The sequence below is a fragment of the Pezoporus occidentalis genome, unplaced genomic scaffold, assembly GCF_034315485.1.
Source record: "Pezoporus occidentalis ecotype Australia unplaced genomic scaffold, CSIRO_AGI_Poc_V1 ctg15, whole genome shotgun sequence".
Taxonomy (NCBI): Eukaryota; Metazoa; Chordata; class Aves; order Psittaciformes; family Psittacidae; genus Pezoporus; species Pezoporus occidentalis.
In genome coordinates this window covers 373,029-396,323 of record NW_026913316.1, presented here as the reverse complement: position 1 = coordinate 396,323, position 23,295 = coordinate 373,029, and the positions used below count along the sequence as shown (strand labels likewise).

Below are 23,295 nucleotides of genomic sequence, written 5' to 3'. Positions count from 1 at the left end.
GTCATTTTAATCAGTTTGATGTGCAGTTTAGAGATGAGTACATTTTAAAAAATCTGAATCCCTTTTATAACAGGGGAAAAAAAGACAAACAAGTGGGTAGTGAAGAGGTTGAATAACAGTTGGTGCACTACAAAAAATAAATTACTAGCTTTGGAAGAACATGTTTTTCACAAGTAATACATAAGGCAACATTCTTTTTGCTATAAATCCCCACGTGTTATTGGGTGTGGGGGAGAAAGAATGTTCCTGTTGGGTTTTTTGGTGCTTTTCCTTCTTTTAACAAGGGTTTCTTTTCATTCAGGGGTACATCTTTATGCCATGTGCAGTTCTCTTTCCTTTGATTGCAGGGCATTTACGCAGCCACAGAGCTTTGGGTAAATATAGGGCAGGGGACAGGATTCAGTACAATGGAATTAAGCTTGTAAGCTCCGAAAAATCGGCAGGTATTTTAAATTGTTTATGAATATCTTGCTTGTTGAGACTGTAAGTTCACTGTCTTACCTGACTTTGAGTATTTCTGAAGTCTGAAGAATTTGTGGTAGTCCATCATATCCCTTCTGTAGATGCTGCCGTTTGGAGAGCTACAAAGGCTACAACAAGCCTTTGCTCATGAGGTTTTTGGGACCACCTCTAGCTGATAATTTGTGTTACTATCTGTTTGGTTCAAAACTTTGCCACTGGGAACTTTTGTTTACCAAATAATTAAATTTGAATAATTAAAGTTGTTAAAATTTTATGAAATGCAGTGACAGCAATGCTGGGGAAGGGCCTAGAGCTGAGGGAACTGGGGGTGTTTAGTCCTGGGGGTGTAAGGGGGTCCTTATTGCTCTCTACAACTACCTGAAAGGATGTTGTAGGTTGGTCTCCCAACTAATAAGTGACGGGACAAGAGGAAACAGCCTCAGGTTGCATCGGGGAAGGTTGAGACTGAATATGAAAAAAAAAGTCTTCACCGAAAGAGCTGTCAAGCATTGGAACAGGCTGCCCGGGGAAGGAGTGGAATCACCATCCCTGGAGGTATTTAGATGATGTGTAGTTGTGGTGTGTAGGTTTAGGGATGTACTTGGCAGTGCTGGGTTAACATTGGACTCGATCTTGAAAGTCTTCTAACCTAAACAGTTCTACAATTCTGTGTCTGCTTGTTTCATATATTCTTATAATCCAGTTATCTTGTGTAGGTCTATTCAGATCTGAAAGGTAAATGATGGCTTACTAACATGGTGACATACCACACGTCACTTCAGTACTGAATACTGGCTTTTGATTTCACTCTCAGGATACTGTCCTGACTGGTGCCATAAACAGAAAAATGTTATTTCAGCAGTATTTTTTTCTTCCAACTGCAGTATCTCTCAAGGATCTCCCATAATAAGGAGGATTTAATGGCTGACATTTTCCAAGACAAAGATTTACAAATTTGTTTAAAGAGCTGTGTAGTAAGCCCTTCTCTATACCTGCAAGATGGGAAGGAGTGGTACAGGGCAGGTATCACAGGTGTCAGAGCTCTTTTTGACCTTCTGTTCAGGAATTAAGAGAAATTGCAGGGGTGATCTAGAGATCTTTTTTCAGAAAAGACAAATATTTTATAGTTGAGACCACAGAACAGGATAAAAGAGAGCCTTGAATTTGTTACATTAAGTAAAATTGTTCTTGCCCAGCTGGAGACCTTCTATTCAGAATATTGGGTTTAGGTGTAAGGGGAAGTGGAGGAGAGTAAAACTAAAATGCCTTGTGTATGATCAAGAGCTTTGAAAGTTATGATTGAGAAATTGAGTGTTTCCATGTTGAGTCCAAATATTTTACTTAGGAAGAGGATAGCAACAGCAGCAGAATTCAATCAAGTAAAGTGGAAGTCCACTTTGAATAATTGAAGAAGGGCTCCCTGTTTGTAATGGAAGAAAAGAACGAGTTGGGCAGCAATTGTTTTTTTACAAACAGAGGGAGGCTGTAAAAGGGGAGGATTTGCTGTTTCGAGATTGCAAGCAAGTAAAGCATGGGCCATGTGTAAGGAAAAAGGATCCCCACCCATGGCTCAGAGCCAAAGTGCCTGTGGGACTGTCTGACAGCATTTGCAGCTGCAGGAAATGAGTTATAGTCCAGGCCAGCAGGGAAAGTAACTCCTAACAATGAGTAGGTAGGGTACTTGCTTTTCCTTGTTGCCCTGGGGCCACGTGGCAAAGGTGGGGACTGTAGTTCCCAGGGCACCACAGAGAAAGCGAACTGCTTGTGCAACACAGCTGGACACAATCACATGCAGAAGGTGGTACTGAGTAACACATTGTAGTTGTGCAAGATATTAAATGTTTGTCTAAAAATTCTGTTTCTTGATGAATCAATTACCTCCTCATAAAATTTCCAAATAACAGGCTTCCCATCCAGATAACCAGCTGATAGAAAGCTTTATGAAGAGCTCATGGGAGGCAAAGCTGAGCAGTCAGTTGGATTTCACACTCTGCTCATCTAAATTAGCAAAAAATTGTAAAAGCCATGCTGCAGTGTCAGTTCAACTTATTTATCAGGCAGATTTGAGCTTGAACAGAGGTGCACGCATTTTATTAGCTGAAGTTTACCTTAACCATTATCAGTTGTTCTGAAAGCCTAATAAATCATAAGTTTCCATATAATCACAAATATTTTGCCAAAAAGCATTGCTAGTTCTAACAGCAGCAAAGATAGCTTTAATTTAAGGGTTGTCTGTGTCGTTTTTCAGACATATGCTCATGCATTAGTCCAGGTAAATAAAATAGCTTCAGTATAAAGTAAAACAAGAATTCTCTATCCTGACTTTCCCGCCTTGAGGTTTTACTTCAGTTTGCAGTTAAAAATGTGGTTTGAGCATAAGTAAACTTAAATAAAATGTCAGCACTTGACTGTGGTCTGTGGGATCATAATCTTTGCATTGAGCTTTATAGCCAAACTACATCAGATGGTCAGAGTTATTAGCCAAATTCTAATTCAGCATTGAATAAACAGTAAAGTCTGTATGAATTGCTTCCTTGGCGTTGTGCAGTCCTAAACTAGATAAGGAGATTCAATGAATCTCACCATTTCAATTTCTACAAGAGCTCTTTCTAAGCCAAGTTTACACGTGTTGTATAGGATTGCTTTATGCATAAACCTGCCTTTGACTCCTGCACTGTTCTTGTATCATAACCTAGCCCAGGAAGACCTGTCAGGTATGTCTGTATTTCCCATGCTGAGTCTATTTGTGGGCATAAGTACATGGTTAATTCATCTCTGGAATTTTTGTACACAGGAAATGAAAGCTTTTTGCCCTGCTTGGGAGCTCAGTATTACAGTTGACAGTAAAAAGAAATTTTATAGTACTGGCTTGAATGTACTTTTGGTCCCAGACAGCTGCCAAATACATTTCTCTTCTATATCACAGTTGGAACGGAAATCAGTGTGTAAAATGTATCTGCTTCAGAACAGATGTATTTGCACAGCTGATCTTTGGGAGGTAGAAGGTGGATATAAACCAGCAATTCTGATGGCTTTAGATTTCCCGAGAGAGCTGTTATTTTGCTTGCAATTAGCCTTTCTCTGACAGCACTTTCTTTTTCTAACCAAGGCATTGAGGTAGAACAGAATACAAGCTAAATTAATATCCTACAAATGTTGCTCGTATGTTTCAACTGAAGAAAAACATCATGGAGCAGTGTTTATTTTCCTTAACTGTCCCTCTTCAGGTGCAACAAACTGTGGTAAAAGTTGTTTCAGTGTTTTCAGAATTACTTTTTGAGGGTGTCTTTGTTACCTATATTTTGCTTTGAATTAACTAAATCTTCAGAGCTGGTACTCCAGAGAGCATCTAAGAGCCACCCAAAGAATTTCTCTTCCATTTCAGTGCATAAGTAGCTTGTCAGTGTGGTGATGGACAGGGAGAATGGAGATAGGGATGTCTATTTGGACAGGACAGAACTAGAGACATGGAGTTGTCATAGTTATGTGGTAACTGCCCTGCCCATGACAAAAGACAAGGAGCTATTGGTGTATTTCTTTTCTGCAGCTGGGATGGCTGTCCATTTCTGAGGACTATCTGGGTAATTTTGCCTGATGCACTTTCCTTCTGTCACAGAATTGTGTAACATTGACAGAGTCCATAAGGTCTTCTGTTCTTTTTTCCAACTCTAGTTTTCTGGCATTTATGCTGTTGCAGCTTACGTTCTTAAACTTGGTAGGAGGAGGAGTATTTATGTGTTTCGTGTCTAGTGGAGAGGAGAAAATTGTCGAGGAGCAGGCTAGATAGAGCCAATGTTCTTGTGCACCTTTCAGGACATCGTCACATTACATCACATCATCTGTCATCATCACTGCTTGCAGATGGAAGTAACAGGATTTAGCATTCTACTGACTTCTCCAGTTCAGTTTTTATGAGGTGGCTGCTGAAAGTGCAGTCCCATTGACTTCACTTCTCCTGCAATCATATTGTAAAAATTAGTCTGTTATGCATGCTGTACTAGAAATGTTGCATCACTTTTAATGCAACTTTATCAGAAGCTTTTTGATAGATGCACTAGATACCTCAAGTTTGTTTTCAAATAACTGCTTCATAATGCAATGTTTTGCTACTATTTTGAGTGCATATTCAATGGGAAAAATTTATTCACAGAGAGGGTGATCAGGCATTGGAATAGGCTTCCCAGGGAAGTGGTGGAATCACCATCCCTGCAAGTGTTAAAAAACTGTGTAGATGAGGCCCTCATTGGTCTAAAGTGAAAGCCCAGGCTATGGGATCCAGTGCTTACTCACTTCATCACTGTTAGAGTTTGCTGAGATTACAACCTTCAGAACTGGAGCAACTTATTACAAGTAATAGTATTCTACTACCTTTGTTTGCTGGTTTTGGAATAACACTGTCTTACTCTGTTACTGAATTTGTTGGGGTGATGATAAATGTTTACATTTCTGTAATGATTTTTATTTGAAAAAAATGCTTAATCTATTTTGACAGTTTCATCTTTCATGTAGGAACATTTTAGTGTTTTTATGATGCAAAATGCCATTCTAAATGGCAGAAGTGCAGAAGAAGATTGCATTGTTTTGTCAGATTGTGAGCTTTTGAAAGACAGTATTACTTTTTTGGAAAGTTTAAGTTTTCAAGAATACTAACCTTATATTGTCAGCAAGTGGCATGCATATTAGGATATTGAGTCTGGTTAGGTCTTCTTATGTGCTTCAGGAAGTTAACATTATTACCAATCTAAAATTTAACCTGGTCTGATACATGGACATGACTTGTTAGGCAGTACTGAGCAGAGACAAAAGGAGGAACAGTCTTAGTGTAACCCTTTGTAACTAGCCAACATGCATTTGTACAATTTGAAGTTAGCAGAAGGGGAAAAAGAAAAGCGCTGTGGTCAGCCAGCATGTAACCTACACAGCTTGCAGAAGCAGTTCTTCCAGATGCATAGGTATGGAACTTCAGAATCAGTATTTCTTACAGGGAGCACATGTCCACTTTGAAAAGCATTTCTTTAATTTCTAATGACCTAGTTTGGTTACTAGAATGGTTCATTTTCCTTTTAAGTGACTTAAAAGAAATTAATTTTAAGTCAAGACCATAATTGAATATTCTGAACACTAGTTCTGAATATATTCTTAACCTTTCCTTTTGTCTTTGCATACATTTCCAGTTAGGATAATTAGCCAAGAGATCTATTTTTAAGAAAAGTTCCACCTCCTGTATGTTCAGTTACAACTGGTTTGTAGAATTAAACCTTGTTTTGACCAGATATTTTTTTTTTCATGCCAGCAGGCTGATTTCTTTTTTCTTTGGAGTGTGAAGGGAAGAAAAAGAGTGTTTTAAATATGGTTGAGGAAACTACATCAGAAAATTCAAATGAAGAAAAAACAGAAAGGGTAATTTGGATAATAAAATTAATGTAAAAAAATGAGTGTTTCTTCAGTGTGTCTCATTAGGACAGTAAGTACTTCTCTCTTGGAACACTTTTCGTGTTTTCTCCAATGTAGAGATGAGGCATGGCATGTTTCTTCTCCCCTCCCACCCTCTCTGAGTAGTGAATGTATGTGGAACAACATTCCTTACACTCATCCAAGAGATTTTGTTTGAATTATCTGAGGCTGGTTTGTTGTGGTTTTGCTGACAGTGGCTGGGATCCTTCAAACTGATTTGGCATGCTGCAGTGGTGACTGTGTCAAGTCAGAATTTTCCCAAAGCTTTTCCAGATAACAGACAGCCAGGGACAGTGAACATCTCATCCTTTCTTTGAAAGACCTCCTCATTCCTGTGAGTGGTGTACAGGCTCCAATTCCTTGGCAATGGCACAGAACAGTATTAAAAGCTCAAGAAAATAATAGCCAAATGACTAAGATGGGAGAGATTTTACAGTGTCATGCGCTTTTTGATATTCTTTCGTACTGTAGGCTAAAGCAACAGCTAGGGCATGTTCTGCAAAGCTGGAGACAGGAAGGGCTTATGTGACTGAAGAGCTGGATAAATTAATCGTTTCCCAATATTCTTAATTAAAGCCTGAGTGCTTCAGTGTCTTTCTGTCAGTTGCTCTTGACGAAATGCTTTACCCAAGATGCAGAAAGGAAGGTTATTAATCACCCAGCTGAAAATATTTCTTTACTGTCAGTCAGAAAATAACTTTTCCCAGGTTTGCCAGCTAATTAGGTGACTGGCATGTTCTGATAGAGATGGTTGTTGATTGGGATTTTGGGTTATTTGTGGTTTTGTTGTTGTTGTTGTTGTTTTCTTTCTTTTGATTGAAACATCCCAGTATCGAAAGGAGTTCTTGGAAATCTCAAATTAAGGATGTTCACACAATTCATTGCAAAATACAGTTTCTGACTGATTCAGTTTGAAGTGTCTCTGGCACCTGGCAGCACTGGTACCAAAGAACAGGAAACAGCGTGCTGAATATAAGTCCAAAGAGCCACTGTTGTAATGATTCCGCTCCTTGCAGGCCGGCAGTGTTGTCTGTGAGACTGAGGAGCAGCAAGGCTCTTTTTTTGGGAACAGGATGATCTTTGTGTGTGGAGCTGAAGAAACTAGATCCTAGTGGTGCAGCTGTGCTCTGAGCATTTAAACTGTGGACACATTGTACACTGAGGAAAAGGCAAAGTCAGGCTCCTTTCACAGTTTTCATCATAGTGTAGGAGCTCACCTCAAAGATTCAACCTCATATTTATTGATTGATGTGTTTTTGCTGTTCTACAGTTTCTTGATTGTGTTAGAGTGTTCTGGTGTGAATGTCTGTGTTTGATGTGTCTAATCAGAGAGTCTAACTTGCCAAAGATAGGTTTTGTATGCAATGTCTGCCCAATTTATTTATTTATTTATGTCAGAAATGCCTATTGTAAATAGAATTCTGATTGGTTTGTGCAATCTTAATTTAGTTCAAGAATTTTAATAGTTCTGGATTTATGTCTGGCTTTGGCTCCTATGTCTGGGTGGTCTTTGGTCCTGGAGTTCTGGAAAAGTCTGAAACTTCTCTCCCACATGCAGAAACATGATTCAAAATTTTAGGAACTATGCACTTCTAAGTGATGAGAGCATTTGTCTCACAGATCACTTCCAAAATGGTTTTAAAATCGTGACATTCAGATGCTGGCAGAACTCAGTAAAGAATTCACTCTTCTGTTAGTTTCAACTATCTTGTATACAGTTCTCCACTCTTAAGATAAACAAGAATTTTTTAAATAACTGTAGTACTGATTTAAAAATACATAAATTCCCTTTGTAAATGTAATGTCTGGAATACAAGGTGGAAGATTCTGGAGAAGACGACAGATTTAATTTTACTTGAGAACAACAATTTTATTTAAGATTTATTTCATTAAATTTTAAGAATTTTAAAGCTGGGTTTTTTTACAGCTATCATCTTTGAACATACCCCTTCTTCCCCACCACTCCAAAAAAAAAAGATAGCTATTAAGGGGAAAAGGCTGGTTCCTTGTCTTCTTTCTTAGGCTCCGAGGCAACTCAAACTGAGTTCTTAAAAATGAAATTTCTAATTTTGTTAGCTTACCTTTCTTGTTCTGCTTATTTTCTCCAAGATGGTATAAAATGTAATGGGGCCTTTCAGAGATTAAGTTGGAATACTGTTTATCCTTGTTCTAATATAAGTTGTTACTTCTATTACCATGCAGATCTCTTGGAGTATGATAAATGCAGTCGGTTTAACTCCAGTTGTCCTCTTAAACAAAAGAAGGGATACGTATTTCTATTCTTACATGCAAGACTAGTAATAGTACCTCAGATGAGGTAGCACTTCCAGTCGGAGGGTAATCCAGTGGCAAACAGAGATTGCAGATGCTGCAGTTAAGAGCTGGTGCTTGTGAGAAGCTGATTCATTGGCTGTCAGTGGCAGAGACTTAATGAGCTGTTACTGCTGTGCTGGGATAAACTGGCAAAATATTAATACCTTACAATGGTTTTGGCAGTCTGGCATTGTCCATCAGTAAACCCAGAAACTTACTTAATTGCAGAAAGCTCATCCCATTCCTTCACTGTAGTAAGAGATATGGTGTTTAATTTCTGTATTTCATACAAAGTATGTGCTACCCTACCTACTGAGGATGTACAGTGCTCTTCTAATAGTTTTTGTTGTTGTTGTTGTTGGGGTTTTGGGTGTTTTTTAGTTTCTTTGTTTGCTCACTGGGATGTAGTCTTCCTTACAAAATCTTGCCTTAAAAGTGAGAGCTCTTTTGCCTGGAATTTTAAATTCTTTGTGAAATGGCCATTAACAAAATTTTCAGCTGAACACTTACTTTGTCAGAGGTTTAAGTAACTGAGAAATGTCTTAAATTGCCAGGGGTCTGAAGGGCCTTTCATCAGTTCTTTGCTTTCAGAAATTAAGCTGAAATTATAAATTTTTATATATATAATAAATTATATACATATAAAATATATATATTATATAACAAGTATAGCCAAAAAAACATTTCTGCTTTTTGCAGGTAAGGTGAAAAAAGAAACAGTTAATTTTTACTCTTTAAAAAAAAAAAATACAAAACCCCATTTTAAATGCTGCCAAGTGGCATGGTGTATGAGCTTTTTTTCTTTGCTAATTTGATCAGTTTGTTGTCCCATTGGACTGTGGTCTATGAATATTGAAGGAGCAGATGAAGGGGAGGAGATGGGGCAGCTCAGTGCTATTGTGCAACATGCCAGCAGTCCAACCTCTTCTGTACTGAGCTTGTGCTCTGTGCCCTGCTGTGGTTTTGCCTAAAGGTGTTCTGCATGTAAGCATATTTTTGCCTGCAGGAATAAGATTACCTGACTGGCTCGTTATTACTAATGATGAGTTCCTAGAAGAACTTGTTAATGTGAGGAGCTGCAGGAAGAGCTGTATAGCAGAGGAGAGTTACTGTAGGATAAGGCTCTGGAATACAGAAAACCTGTTGGAGCTAAAGGACAAAGAGAGCTTTGTGGTACAGCCTGAAGTAAACCATAGAATGACATTAATAGGCTGCTTGTTTGGGCTTAAAATTACATATATTGATATAGGTCTCTGTTTCAGATGGAAATTGAGAAAGCTCCTGCATATTAAATTAAGAAATGTTGGGTTTGTGATGTAGAAGTCACCTCCGCTTTGCTTATGCTTCAGTAGGAGAAGTTATTGGTCTGAGCTTTCTGTCTTGGACTGACCATAAGAAAGTTGTAGCTATTATTTCACTATATGCATTGATGTTTTTCAATCAAATTCTTATGTTATATCCACAGTCACTCTGAAGGACATTCGCGTGGAGTCTGCTGTCTCCACTCCAGTGTTCCTGTAGAGCAGTTGTTTATCACAATTGTATGCATAGAAGACAACTGCATATCCATGATCCTTTCTTCTTAACCATGTAATGTGAAATTTTATTTATGTACTGGTTCATATGGTTCTCTCTCTCCCACCAGCTTGATTTACTTGTCACATTTGTCTTATGAGAAGAGAAGGGGCCAAAGCAAAACCTAAAAACTAGCAGTATTTGATTTGAGTGGGAGCGGGAAAACTTTTTGCAATAGAAAGCTGCAAATGATGTGGTTCCCAGAGCATTTAAAGTATCTTCCTGCAGATACTACTGGTTTTACAAAGTCAGTCTACATGCAGTTGAAAAGCAAAATAAAATCAACCCCAAAACAGTTTTATGTATTATTTTTTGCTGTATTTTTGTCAGAAGTTTTCTTATGTATGGAAATCAGCTACACTGATAAAATGACTATATTTTCTTAAATTGTAGTTAAAAGATGTAAGAGTAACTACAGTGAGAATGGTTGGATGTTCTTTAGCACGCTCAATGTGCGTGGGAACTCTTGGGGAGCAGAGGAAAAGGATTGTTTCATTTATTTTTTTTTCTTACTCAGCTAGAAACTAGAATCATTTTCAGATGTTCTACAATTTTGTGAAGGATAAACTAGCCTTAGTGGAAGTCTCACTGTAGGTGGCAACTATAAAGATCACTTATCCTGAAGAAAGAGGGGCTTTTCTGCTGTCCTTCCACCACCTCTGGAATTCAGTGTCATTTAAAAGTCGTCTCGGGTCAGCAGAAGAATGTTCAGGAATTGGAATTAATGGTCTCAGTGCAGGAGGCTGAGGGGGGAAGGTGATTTGGAATTTAGGGTGGCTTTCCTTAGAAACATGAAGAAAAGCAAAACCTCAGCCTCAGGTGGAGGGTGTGCAGAGCTCTTTAGTAGTGCAGACAGGGTAATGTGTGTGTACCCAATTTGTGATAAGTGCTAATGATAAACCTTCTTTGACTCTTGGGACTCTATGTGCTATGAGTTCCACATAAAATTCCTATTTATCCTTGCATTACATGTATTTGTTTGTTCTGTTATCATTGGCAACCCCCTCACTGCTGTATATTCTTCTTCCTGTTACATGCTTGTGTCTTTTACAGTATTGTTTGTTCAATCTCATTTTAAGGCCCTTTTTTCATGACAATATGATGAAAGCATTTCATTTCTGTTTTTACAGAAATTTAATCCTTGCTTTGGCTTCATATCTCTTTATCTAATGAATGTAGCTTTTTGCATGTCCTTTAAAATTAGATGAGGTGTTGGGGGAAGAAACCAAACATCTTTTCTAGGTTTGTAAAACATTTAGCTAAAAAAAAAAGAACCCAGAAATGAATATTTATGGGCAAATGCATGTGTGGCATGCTAGGTGAAGAATGCATAAATACAAAATAAAATGCGCACTGTTTCAGTTTACTGAACAGGAAGATTGCTTGATGAACTAGAAATTTATTTTGCAGAATATAATCTTAGAGGTGAAAAGATCTGAAATGCAGTTTAAACCAGGGTGAGAGCTTCAACAAATTTATCAAAATATTTAGGTTGTTTTACTTCTCACAAACAGGGCTCAAGAGGAGATGAAGGTAAGGCAAAATTTGTTGTTTGGTACAAATTTTGTCAAGGAAAATGGAAGTTCCAGGGCAAGCACTGAATGGTGTAGCTGACCAGAAAATGTCTGGCTTTTTTGTGTCTGTGGCTTTAGCTAAAGAAATAAAAACTAACTATGCACTGCAAAATAAAAAAGAGGTGCTAAAGGCTGGTTTTCTGCATTCCAGTTATTGTAAAGCTTAGTAGAAGTACTAGACTGCATCTTTTCTTAAGGCTCAGAGGAAGAATAGCTGGCTTGCAGTATTTTTTAAGATCATCTTGAGCCTCAATTAGGGTAGTTACGGTAGAGTGTAATCTGCTGCATCTGGCTATTCCCACATGTGAATTTAGACTGGAACTGTGCTCAGTGAGTCAGAGGAGAGCATCCCTAGAAGAGAGGAGCTGCTCTGACGGCAGGGCAGGGGGCTAAACCAGACTGAGAAGATAACAGCGACTTCCTCAATCTAATGGCATTGCTTGTAACCTTATCTGGGTGAACATCTTCAGGAGAAGCTGTAACACATCCCTGAGGTGTGGGCAAGTAGGTTATTCGTAAACTGTGGGTATTGGAACAGCTGACTCCTCACCATGCCAAACAGGATTAAACAGACTGACACCCTAGGATCGCTTCACTCCGTAAATCCTACCTGCTGCAGCAACGGGCAGCCGAGTGGCTGTAAATACTGGATCCTGGATTTAGGTACAAATATGTGCAATGGAGATATAATGGGCTGGGGGAGAAGGGTTGGTTGTTTAGAGGATGTTTTCAAATCACAGGAGTTTAGTAGGATGCATTCTTTTCTCATCTCTCTGCCTTTACTTTCCTTCCCTCTGACCCCAGTCAAAAAATGCAGAGTGTGACAGAAAGGACTTGTGTGGGAAAGCGAGCAGTTATGGAATGAATCTGCTCTGCAAACTACTGGGATGCTGTACAGTAAGCTCTTTCAGAAAAAAAGCATGTAAAATGCATGTGGTACTTAATTTATATTTTTTTAGTTGAACTGTGGAAATGAAAAATGGTAACTTGCTGTGTGACATGTAATTAGTGGTAGTAATTTAAGAGTTTAGCAGAATTTTTTTAGAATGCTGCTGCTAAACCAAAAAATCATAGATTGTTTAATATATGTGACATTTCTGTTAAAATTATTGTTGAGAAGTAATGTTTTTGGGAATAGAGCTTGGAAAGAAAGGGTGGCTGGGAAATAAATTGGTTTGTGTGAAATTTAGACACATTATTGATTATAAAACGTAATGTGGAGGAAAGCCATGCTGTTTCAGGCTCAACTGGAGGAGAACAGAGGTAACGGTAGGGATATTTGTGTTAAACCCAGTTATTGGTGGGTCTTCTCTTCTTCCTCCTTTGTAGTTTTAGCAAAAAACAATACTTGGCATTTGGACTGTTGCAGGACAAGTTTGAGTCTCATATGTAACAGTATGAAATGTCTGCAGGACAAAACAGTGCTAACCTTCAGTGTCTGCAGCTGATGCACCTGTCAGGAAGTTTCCTTTTCATCCGCAGATTGATTGCAGCTAGGCTCAAGTCTTATATACCTGTTGCTGTATGCTCTGTGCATATAGTTAAAATAGGCAAGGCAAGTTATAATCTCTGTTATTTGATATTATCCAAACTGCTGTTACAGATGGACTGAGAGGGAGGATGGTAGAAGGGTTGCAAACATGAAATCAAGGATGTAATGGAAAGTAATCTTATAGGGGACATCTGAAGATAGGGTCGCATGTCTGTGGGGTGTTAGTAACTGAGTAGTTCCTGAAAAGATAATGGGGCATCGGAGTACCAGCCAGAGGGAGTTAATCTTAGCAGGCTGTTGTCTCTGATCCCAGCAGTGGAGCTGTGTTCTCAGAAGGCTGCTCTGTAGCCTGCCCATGCTGTACAGTTACTTCCTGAAACAACAATTACTGCAGTTCTTAGAAGTAAGCAAGTACAGATTAACCAGGAGGGAGGTGAGGGTGAAAGGAGGGAGTCAAATACAAATAATAACTGATGGGCAGAATGCTTTGTGGCAAAATATTTTACGACGAGTGCTTACCCAGAGCTGTGACAACCTAGTCAGCTGGAGGTCTGTTAATAGCACCGGGAGAGTCTTTTCCCCTTTTGCATTCCACTGTCTTTATTGGCGCTTATTTGCTTCATTTTTGAACTCTTGTTGCTGCAGCGGGTAGTGAGGCTCAGATCTCCCTGGTTTTTACTTCCGAAGAGTTTTTAGAAAACATGTTTTATAAAGTGCTGGGTGTAGTCAATCCCGACCAGTGAGATGCTTTCTATTATTACCATAAATTAAGATCATAGACGTGTGTGAAGTCTTGTTTGGCAAGCATACGTGATTTCACAAACATTCTTCATTGTTCTCTTTCTGGGTCTTAAAAACAGATGTCCGTGTGTACGGAATATGTTGTAAGTAGGCTCAGTAGCCTTTCATAATAGGGGAACAAAGCTTATTTGCATGCCCCAGTACGACTATAGCTATGCCATCTCTTGAACTGGAAGGAGCAAAAAATTGTGTCTGTGTTATTTCTGGCCACTGCAAACTTAAAACTGGTGATTTAGGTAGAATATTCAGAATGTACTGTGGTGCATTATTTTATTTATAGAAGACTGTAACTGAGACTTTGACTTTGCTTAAATTTTTAGGAATAAAGAAGTTTGGTTTATTTTTCATTAAAATGTTAAAGTACATGTGCAATTAATAATTATGTACTCCTGTTTAATTAAATTTTCTGGTGTGTTCCCCCCCACCCCCCCCCCCACCCCCAAGTTCATGAAGTCCGAAAGAATTAAAGCATGGTCAGATTTAGGTAAATAGAAAATAGGGCTTTGAGTAATGAATTGGCAAGAAACTACTGAAACTAATAAATCAGTTGGAGAAAGCAATGGTGATGGTAGGAGGAAACCAATTCTCATGGTAATTCCACCCATTCCTGTAATTTGAAAATGCTCTGCATTTGAGACAAGTGTGGATACATATCAAAGTTGTTTATGGTTATCTGGCTGGAAAGAGTGTTGAATAGTTTCCGTCTGGAACTGAATATTTGAAATAACATTTTTTTTTTCAGTTACCTTATGAGCTAGAAGAAACAACAGTATGTGTGTGTTTCAGTCCCTAAGTGGTTCATGCGAGTCTGTATTAAACTTCGGAAATTTTAAGAGGCAAATCTCATGGATAAAATCCAGAAAATAGACCTACAAAACCAAAATTTATCCTGAAAATCTTAACTATCTTGGGGCTGGATTTTAGAGAAGGAAAGGTAGTTGTACAAGGAGAGTGAGCTCTTACTGGGCTTTGAAGACATGCATTTATTATATGTGTAATAGCTTGCTTAAAGGAATGTGTGCAAATCAAACTAGTTGTTTTTTTTCTCTCTCTTTTGTAGCATTTTATGGTATATCAAGCCTCAGAAATAATTCATCCATAAAGCAGAATGCTTTTACTATAGAGTAATTGTTAGCAAATGGTGTCCAGGAGAGGATAAGAGGTCTCTGAGGACCCGACTCAGAGGATGCAGTGGGAGAGTCCATATTACTAATGGGTTGGTGTAATTCTTGGCGTGGATCCACCTCTACATTTTGAAAGTCTATTCTTTTGGAATACAGATGGAAGCTGTTAAGTATGTGCTGTGTGTGCTTTTCCATCTCCATGAAGAGCATGCAACAAAAATCCTCCTGAAACTGAGCTCATGTATTAGCTATACAGTTACATATGCGAAGGTACTACTTTCCTGACCTCTGTGTCCTTCCTCACTGTTCTTGGAACATGGTTTTTTCAAATCCTTAGGTTGCAGCACTTGCATGAGAGTTAGATGAAGGTGCCTTTTAGTGAATAATAAAGACTGAACTACCTATCAGGTACGGCCAGATTGTTTACCTTACACTTGCCCATGTGATACAGCTGCTTCTCTTGTGTCTGCACTACCAGTCACACAGGTAGCCACCCAGGGAGTTAATCCAGCGCAAAATGTTATATCCTTCCATCCCTTCCACCCCCCAAAAAATGAAAAGTTTTCTTGTGTAGCAGCTTATGCAAGAAGGGATACTGATGTCCTTTCTTGACTGCCATCCCTACTCGTGGTCCTGAACACCTCAGTCTCAAGTTTTTTGCTCTGAGCTGGTAAATTCCACGGTTATCTGAACTTCTTCTAATTTTTGTCTAATTCTGATACATCTTTTCCGTCACTTGAAAATGCTGTATTTTCATTCATGTAGCTCTCAGAGGTTACCTTTGTGAAACAGGCCAAGCTTTGTAAAATAGGCCAAGACTGAGCAGCAGTGTGGATCAAATGTGTGCAGAGTTAGCCTCAGGCAGCCTACTGCCTCTGATCCTTGGAAGTCTGCTCCCTCCACTGCAGTACTTTCTGCTCTGACCTCATATAAGTACTGCATGAAAACAGAGTAATTTAAAATGGGTCTATTTGCCCCAGCTCCTTCTCAAACTAGCTACTCAGCTCCAGGTTTTGAAGATATTTTGAAAGATGTAAAAGGAAAACATATGCTCTTCTGAAGAAAATGTAGTTAGTTAGGTTTATAGTGCAAACTTAATGAATAAGGACTTGTAACACCACTTCTATAAGAAGAAGAAATATTTATATATAAGCATTTTTGGATTTTGCTAAGTTGACTGTATTCCTTTGCATCACTAGTAAAGCATATTCAGAAAGCTAAGTAATTAAGAACTTTTAGATTTAGCTTCAGAAAGATGATAGGAAAATGACTAGTCAATACCGAGAAGGATTCCCAGAGAGATTGACACCAGAAGGAATATTGATAAAACTTTGAAAAGAAGGGTGGAGTTTGATTTCATACCAGGGAAAATGTGGCTGCCTCTTTAGGTCCTTGTCACATCTCTCAGAATACCTGTAACTAAACACCTGATAACAACAGTTGTGTATCATGGGCAAAAGTCTGTTCTGAATGGATGGGCTTAAACTGAGCAAAGTAGAACTGCTTCAACTAATATTTCAACTTAATTTCCCACTTGCTATGTTACAGCTCTATTTTAAACAAATTATTTCAGTGAGGCAGCAGCACAAGAATGAGATATTGCCTTACATAATTATTTTCCTCTAGGTGCTCATTGTGAGACTAGTAATGAGCAATGTGTTCATAATCTGCCTTTGAAATGTGGCTACAAGCAGCTCTAACAGTCTATTGAATTTGCTCATCTAGGCCAGATGATCTGCCTTTAGTGGAGGTAATGAGAAAAACAGAATTTAGGTGGTATAAGTATATTCCATCCTGCTTTGAAAAAATGACATTAGTAATGTTAACAGTCCTTTTTGTTTGTTTGTTTCCTTGCATTTGAACATGGGATTGGATTCCTTCAGTCAATCTTCCTGAATGAGTGGTTAAGAAAAACCCCACCACCCTACGTATCAGCTACATATCATCCTTGTCTAAGAAGAGGGCTTCTTAGAGATCAGCTCTCTGGACCCATTATATGAAATGCTGGGGAGCTGATGAAAAGAAGAAATGTTGTGGGGTTTTCCTTCAATAAAGGAAGGAATAGAAGCTAATTGCATTCCTTATCTTGTTTCCTGTAGAAAACCTGTTTTGGCCCTGAATTTAGGCTTATGGTTGTGTCTATAAGTTAAAAAGGTGACTTGCTGTAGCAGTAATTACTGGTTTGATACAAGTTTCCCTCTCCCCATCCACTTTATTTCTTACTAAAGCTAATAATAACAATTCTGTTTTATTTCCTTCCAAAAGAAGTTTGCTTGTTCTTTGCCTTTTTGTTTCCTTTTGATTCCTACTTCGAAACCAGTTTTGAACAGCTCTCCCATGATCCTATTACATAATTTTCATGTGGACATTGAGGTAATATTAGATGGATGGCAGCTGGGGAACGATTCAAGGTATAGAGATTTAGATCACATCACCTTCTTTCTGCGGCTTTATTGGGAATAACTGAAGGAAACAAAACCACCAGAATAGTTGCATGGCAAAATGAAGCTTTTTGTGTATGTGATGTGGACCTGATCATGCCAAAAAAAAAATCAGCAGTGCATATGTTAGTCCTGAAGAGACTGTAATCAAGTTAACAAACATGGCAATGATGGATTATATTTTTAGTATTCAGTGTATTTTAATTGTACATTGAGATAAAATGTCACATCTTCCATTAATTTATAGCTTGCATGTTTTAAAAATCATCTATACCAAGGTGTTATCTTTCCCTTTTTAACTCAGTCTTTATTCAAGATTGATGGATTTGTCAAGGAGTTTCTTTTCCTTTCCAAATCTGTTAAAATACTTTGTCCTGAAAAGGCATCTCTGCAGCAGTTTGGCATTATGACTTTCAATAGCTATCTGCTAGTCCACCTGGACTGTGCATCTGTTTAAAAAACCTCGTATTTCCAGTGTGACTGACCTTTATTAAAATCATGTGTGCTGTCATTGCATTGCTCAGGTTACATTTCCATCTGAAGACAAAAACTTTAAAACCAGTTCAGTTTCTAATCACTGTCATCTGACTCTGCTCTTGATAATGTAGTTATTGAGGTGGGATTGAACTTGGAGGAAGTTGTCTGTCATCACCTACAGTCCTCTAGTTTTGCGGTGTGCGGGCTGAAAGCAGTGGCATGACTGCAAGGGCCTGACTCTGCTCATTAATACTGCAGGTCGTGTGTACACTAAAAAGGTCAAGATTTTACAACTCCTGGCAATGTTAGTACAATTAGTTTCTAGCACTATCACTAGTATGAATTAATTGGATAAGGAAGAAACATCTTTTTTATATGTATGAATTTTGGAGGACTTATTCTTGTCACTGTTTTAGCCATGCCATCTTCCCTCCCAATTCCTTTAATTACTTTCTCACTTTATTTTTTGAGGCCTGAAACAGTATATAGCATTTGGAAGGAGAAGATGACCGAAGTTATTGTAATAGCCCCAAAGCTAAATCATACATTATTAGTAAGCTTATGGCAGAGTTCCTGACTTGAGATTGATGTGTTTGTACAGCTGTTGCTAAAGCTGTGGCTCCAAACAATCGCTAGTTGTTCTAATGAGTTCTTCTGCTTTGAATCAAGAGGATGGGAGGAAAGAGGAAAAGACATTTAAAATTGCTGTTGGGTTAGTATGTGTATTTAGATTAATGTATAACTTCAGCAGGTGAAGAGGAAACAAATTTTGGGTTTTTTTTTAATACAAGCAGTCTAATAACTTGGGATTTTCAAACAAGTAAAATTTGATAAAGTTATTATTTCTTTTGTATCATTTGTTCCTGTAACCCAATTATTATTACCTACCCGTTGTCTTTCAAAGTAGGTTTCTTGACTCGCCATATATTCTCTCAGGTTTACTAGAGACTATTTGGAGGGTTTCTCATGCGTTGGAGTTTTTTTTGTGTTTGGAAAAGAGAGATAATTAGATAAGTCTACTTTCATCTTCTAGAGGCCACGCATGTAAAATACATGGCAGAGGTTATACTTGCTCAAATTTTTATATTCCTCTGGACAAAAGCAAAAATAACAATGTTGGTTCAGCATTTTATGTAGATTATATATATGGTGTTTTTTTTTCTCTTCGTAACTGTGAGGCTTGTTTTTATCACACTTACGGTAGTGGAAGGGGATTTCCTCCCTATCCATTTCAAAAGCACACTGGTAGAACTGTGCATCCCCTATTTCCTTTTAAGATCAGATTGCTCAAAATTCTTGCAATATCTTAGTAAATATGCAGCCTTTTTATTGGAGTAGTGGAGGATGTTTTAAAATCTGCATAGGATAAATTCCTTCCATTGGGATGCTCTGCGTTGCTGAACTTTTGCATAGGAAAGCATGGCATGTGTTGCTTTAAATAACGTCTGAGATTATGATTCTTCCTAATGCAGTTTCTGTGACTTGCTTCACTCCCTCCCTTCCCCTATGGCTTTCTCTCCCTTCAGTAGAGCTAAGGGCTTGCTGAATGCATCTTTTTTTCCCTTTGGCTGTTCTGTTACCTATATTGATATGGATATTTGTTTCATATCTGTTCATAATCTTCCTCTTCTGGACTGGTGCACACAGTGTATCAGATATAAGCTACTGTGCTGCTTCAGAGCTGTATTTCTAGGACTGGAGTTTGTTTATATCTATTTCCAAGCAAAATTGGTTATTTTTTTGCAGCAAAAAAGTAGCAGATGATAAAACCTTACAGCTTAGTAACAGATGAGCAGAAATCGTGCAATTGCCCCAATTAAAATCTGAAACTGCTTATCACAAATCTTGTCAATGGTGGTTCCCATTTGCAGTATATAACGTACAACTCTCCACCAAGACCAGAGCTGCATTTTTGCTGCTAACATCACACAGCATGGCTCTTCAAAAGTAGGTTGTACTCAGCATGCATGAGACAAATAGCTTGTCAGCAGTCAGCAAAACTCTGTCTAAATGTCTTAAACACCAGCACTGCCTATGAGGCCCAGGCCCAAAGCTTCTGCCTTCACTCTTTCCTTTCTTTGGCTCAGAATTCTCTTCTCCCCACTAGCTAGCTGCTTGGTTTTGTCAAAGGCAGGAGTGCTGTAACTTGGAGAGGTCGGAAGGAAACTCCCGCTGCCAGCTCCCACTGGTTCAGGAAATGTGCCATCAGTCAGCTTCCTGTGCTGAGATCTTAATCTAACCAGCAGCAGCAGTAGTGGGGAGCAGGCTGGAGGCAAGGGCTGTGTGCAGCTCTTCTACAACTCAGTGTAGTGTGGAGGCAACAACCTGGAACAGTCATTCATGGCATTCACCACTCCTGTTGCATTCCTTCTCCTGGAGGGAGCAGTGGATGGCCATGCCTTCATCTGATCTTCTAGTTTGGTCATCCAAAAGTAGTTGGATGTTTCTGATGCTAGACATCAGGCAAAATAGCGTATAAAGACTTGTTTAAATACGTCTCCAAAACACCAATACGTCAAAAATGGGTGATGTGGCTGAGATTTTATGAAACATCTCAGTGAGAAATTGATCTTAAAAGCTACTGTATTTAAAGGAAAACAGGGAAATTATATCAGTGCTGTGGGAAAACATCCTTTCTAGTATAGGAAAGCAGTATTTCTCTTATTTACTGTCTCTATTTGCACTGATGAACTTTCAGAACTATTGAATGGAAGAAGGGTGTCACCTTAATATTCTTTATCACATCATATGTGTCAGCCCCTATGAGGGAGTTAACTTCCTATGTATCTTAAATCTGTCAGTGAAAAACTTGCCTATTATAGGTCTGCGGAGCAAATAATGTTATGTTCTCCTTCATGTGATGGCCCCGCCTGGCCCAAAGAACTCAGTGGAGATTGCACACAAGGAGGAAGCTTTGCCTGAAAATTAGAATGTGGACTTCTGTTCATTCGCTCTTACTATATAACCATAGACTAGTTTGGGTTGGAGGGGACCTTAACGCTTATCTAGTTCCAGCCCCCCTGCCATGGGCAGGGACACTTTCCACTAGACCGGGTTGCTCCAAGCCCCATCCAACCTGGCCTTGAACATTGACAGGGATGGGGCAGTCACAGCTTCTCTGGGTACCCTGTGCCAGTGCCTCATCACCCTTACAGGGAAGAACTTCCTAATTGTCTAATCTGAACTTATCCTCTTTCAGTTTAAAGCCATTCCCCCTTGTCATGTCCCTACATGTCCTTGTAAGAAGGCCCTCTCCAGCTTTCTTGTAGCCCCCCCATTTAGGTATTGGAAGGCTATGTAAAAGAATGCAAGCCCCTGTGCAGTTAGAGCTTAGTAGAAATACACCCTTCCTGGGGGAAATAATTCTATTAAAACGATCAGGACACTTGCTTTGATCTCTAGATGGGTAAGAAAGGGTGGTTCAATGCACTGACACAGAGTGAGAACTTGACTTACAAACAGCTCTGTATAATAAAGTTGTCCTTGGCATGCCCTGCCAAGCACATGGATATAGATGTCTTTAAATCTGAGCACAGGTGGTCAAAAGAGTGGAGCTGAAATCAAGATGTTGCCTGTTAAAATATAAGCTGTGTGCAGGGAAGCTGAGACTTAATCTATTAAAAGCTTGTGGTTTTCACAAACTGTGAAGCTAAACTTCAGCAGTGTGAGTAACTTTTAATACTTCCTACTTGTGACACAAAATATAGTTCTCCCCAGAAGCAGTAGAGAATTACAGCGTATTGCAAAGAATGAAATATCCCACAATACTACTCTCCCCTTCTGTAGTGCTGCCTTGCGCTTACAGAAATATACGTGGTTTAGGTTTGGGGTTTTGTAGCCCTGTGGTCTGAATTCCAGCGAGCACAAACAGAACTGCTTCTGTTAACCTGGGAAAGTTTTTTCTGGCACAGTATCATGCCTTCTTCCTGCCTAAAGACGGAAAAAAAAATAAAGATAGAAACAAGTGTGGATGCAAGACTGTCCAGCAGTTGTAAGAGGAGGACTTTTCCCTATCTAAATTTTGTTGGGTTAGCTCCTAGATAGCAGTTGATGTGTTTACAGATTTCTGTGTGCAATCTACAATGCATGTGAAATTATTTAAAAGTTTAAATATAAACCCTCGATTTTACATTTACAGGGTAGGAAAGCAGGAGATGATATTAGAAAAAATATAATGGTAAAGTAGCAATGAGTGTATTAAACCTTTCAGACACATACCACTAATTTTCTAACTCAAATGAACAGTGTGGAGTTTTTGCCCTAAATCATAGGTTTTCTTCATTACTTTCTCTGTTGCAGTTGCAAATATGTTTATTAGCTGACTTCTCTCAATTTTGGAAAGATCTTTGAAAGTTATTAAGATGACAGTGTCCGTCTTTGGGGGGGTGGGTTTTGGGTTTGGGGTTCCTTTTAATTACAGACATGCCTGTGGGCCAGCTTAGTATCTCATTAAGAGAAGCTGAAGAGTACCTAGTCTCAAGTTTAGGATTCCAGTCTCTGATACCAAGAAAATCATCTTTTGATGACATGAAAGATTTAATTATTGAATACATTTCAATCCAAGTACTCTGGACTAATGTATCAGTCAAAAATAATACAGATAATGCATTAATCAGAGAAGATATACTGAGAACTCTTTGTCTGTTTGCACACCGGAAATATTACAAATTGCATTTAAGCATAGTGCATAACTTGAAATAAAAGGCAGGAAAAGTTTGCTGACCAGAGATGGAGGAGTGTGTTTGCTCCACTCCAAACACAAAAGTAATTAAAGGATTTTCTTCTGTGCATTGAGTACTACTAGCATTCTGCATTTTGTGCTTTACTTTTTCTCTTAAGAAACTGGTTTCATGAAAATTATTGCACTATCTCTCTATCATAAGTGAAATCCCATGCTTCTCAAAGGGCATGGTGGAAATTCCCCATTTGCAAGCCTGGTAACACTCAAGCTGCATTGTCTTTAAATGGGAATTGTTTTAATGGTAGTTTGTTAAAGTTAAAACACATCTAATGTCTTTAGATGTATATTCCAGTATTGGTTTACAACACATACTCGGTGAGAGTAGTCTAAAGAGGATACCCAGCAGGACAGAAATAAAATTCCTAACACGCAGGAAAGTATCTGAATAGTTTTGTACATGGCAGATTGATCATCTCCTGCTTCTAAAGCAGTTCCTAGGCAGAAACTGTGCCTGTGTTTCCACAAATAAAATAAACCACATGCTCTTTTTTTTCAAGCTTTACCCATTTCATGTAATGACAAACAATGACTGTGTACACAGGCAGGGGTTCATGGGTTTTTGTCATTAGATGCTTGTAAACATTGATTCTTCTGACAGTATGTTAACTTGGCTTAGATTGGGGCATGTTTGTAGGTAGATGCGGGCTTGGGAGATCAGTCAACTCTAACTGTTTACAGGTGGCATATTAAACTTGCAGGTACATAACTGTAGATCATGCTCTCTGTGTTTTGAACCAAGCAGCAGCTGTCATTCCCAAATATTCATGACATACCTGCATGAAATCAGCTGTTTAATTGCTCTGTGATGATTTTCTGGGATTTCGGTCCTTAACGCTGATGG

General features: G+C 38.7%; 1 protein-coding gene across 3 annotated transcripts in view; it reads left to right on the top strand.

The window, feature by feature from the left end:
- Positions 1 to 23,295, top strand: part of TRIO (trio Rho guanine nucleotide exchange factor) — a 241,931-nt gene that overhangs the window by 181,997 nt on the left and 36,639 nt on the right. The window contains exon 35 of one of the 3 annotated variants that reach the window (XM_062610807.1): positions 5,756 to 5,856. The exons of the other annotated variants lie outside the window; for them this stretch is intronic. Within the exon in view, the coding sequence (XP_062466791.1) occupies positions 5,756 to 5,763 (8 nt within the window). The 3' untranslated portion in view covers positions 5,764 to 5,856. Of the gene's footprint in view, positions 1 to 5,755; positions 5,857 to 23,295 lie in introns of those variants that run through there. 3 annotated transcript variants of the gene reach the window in all.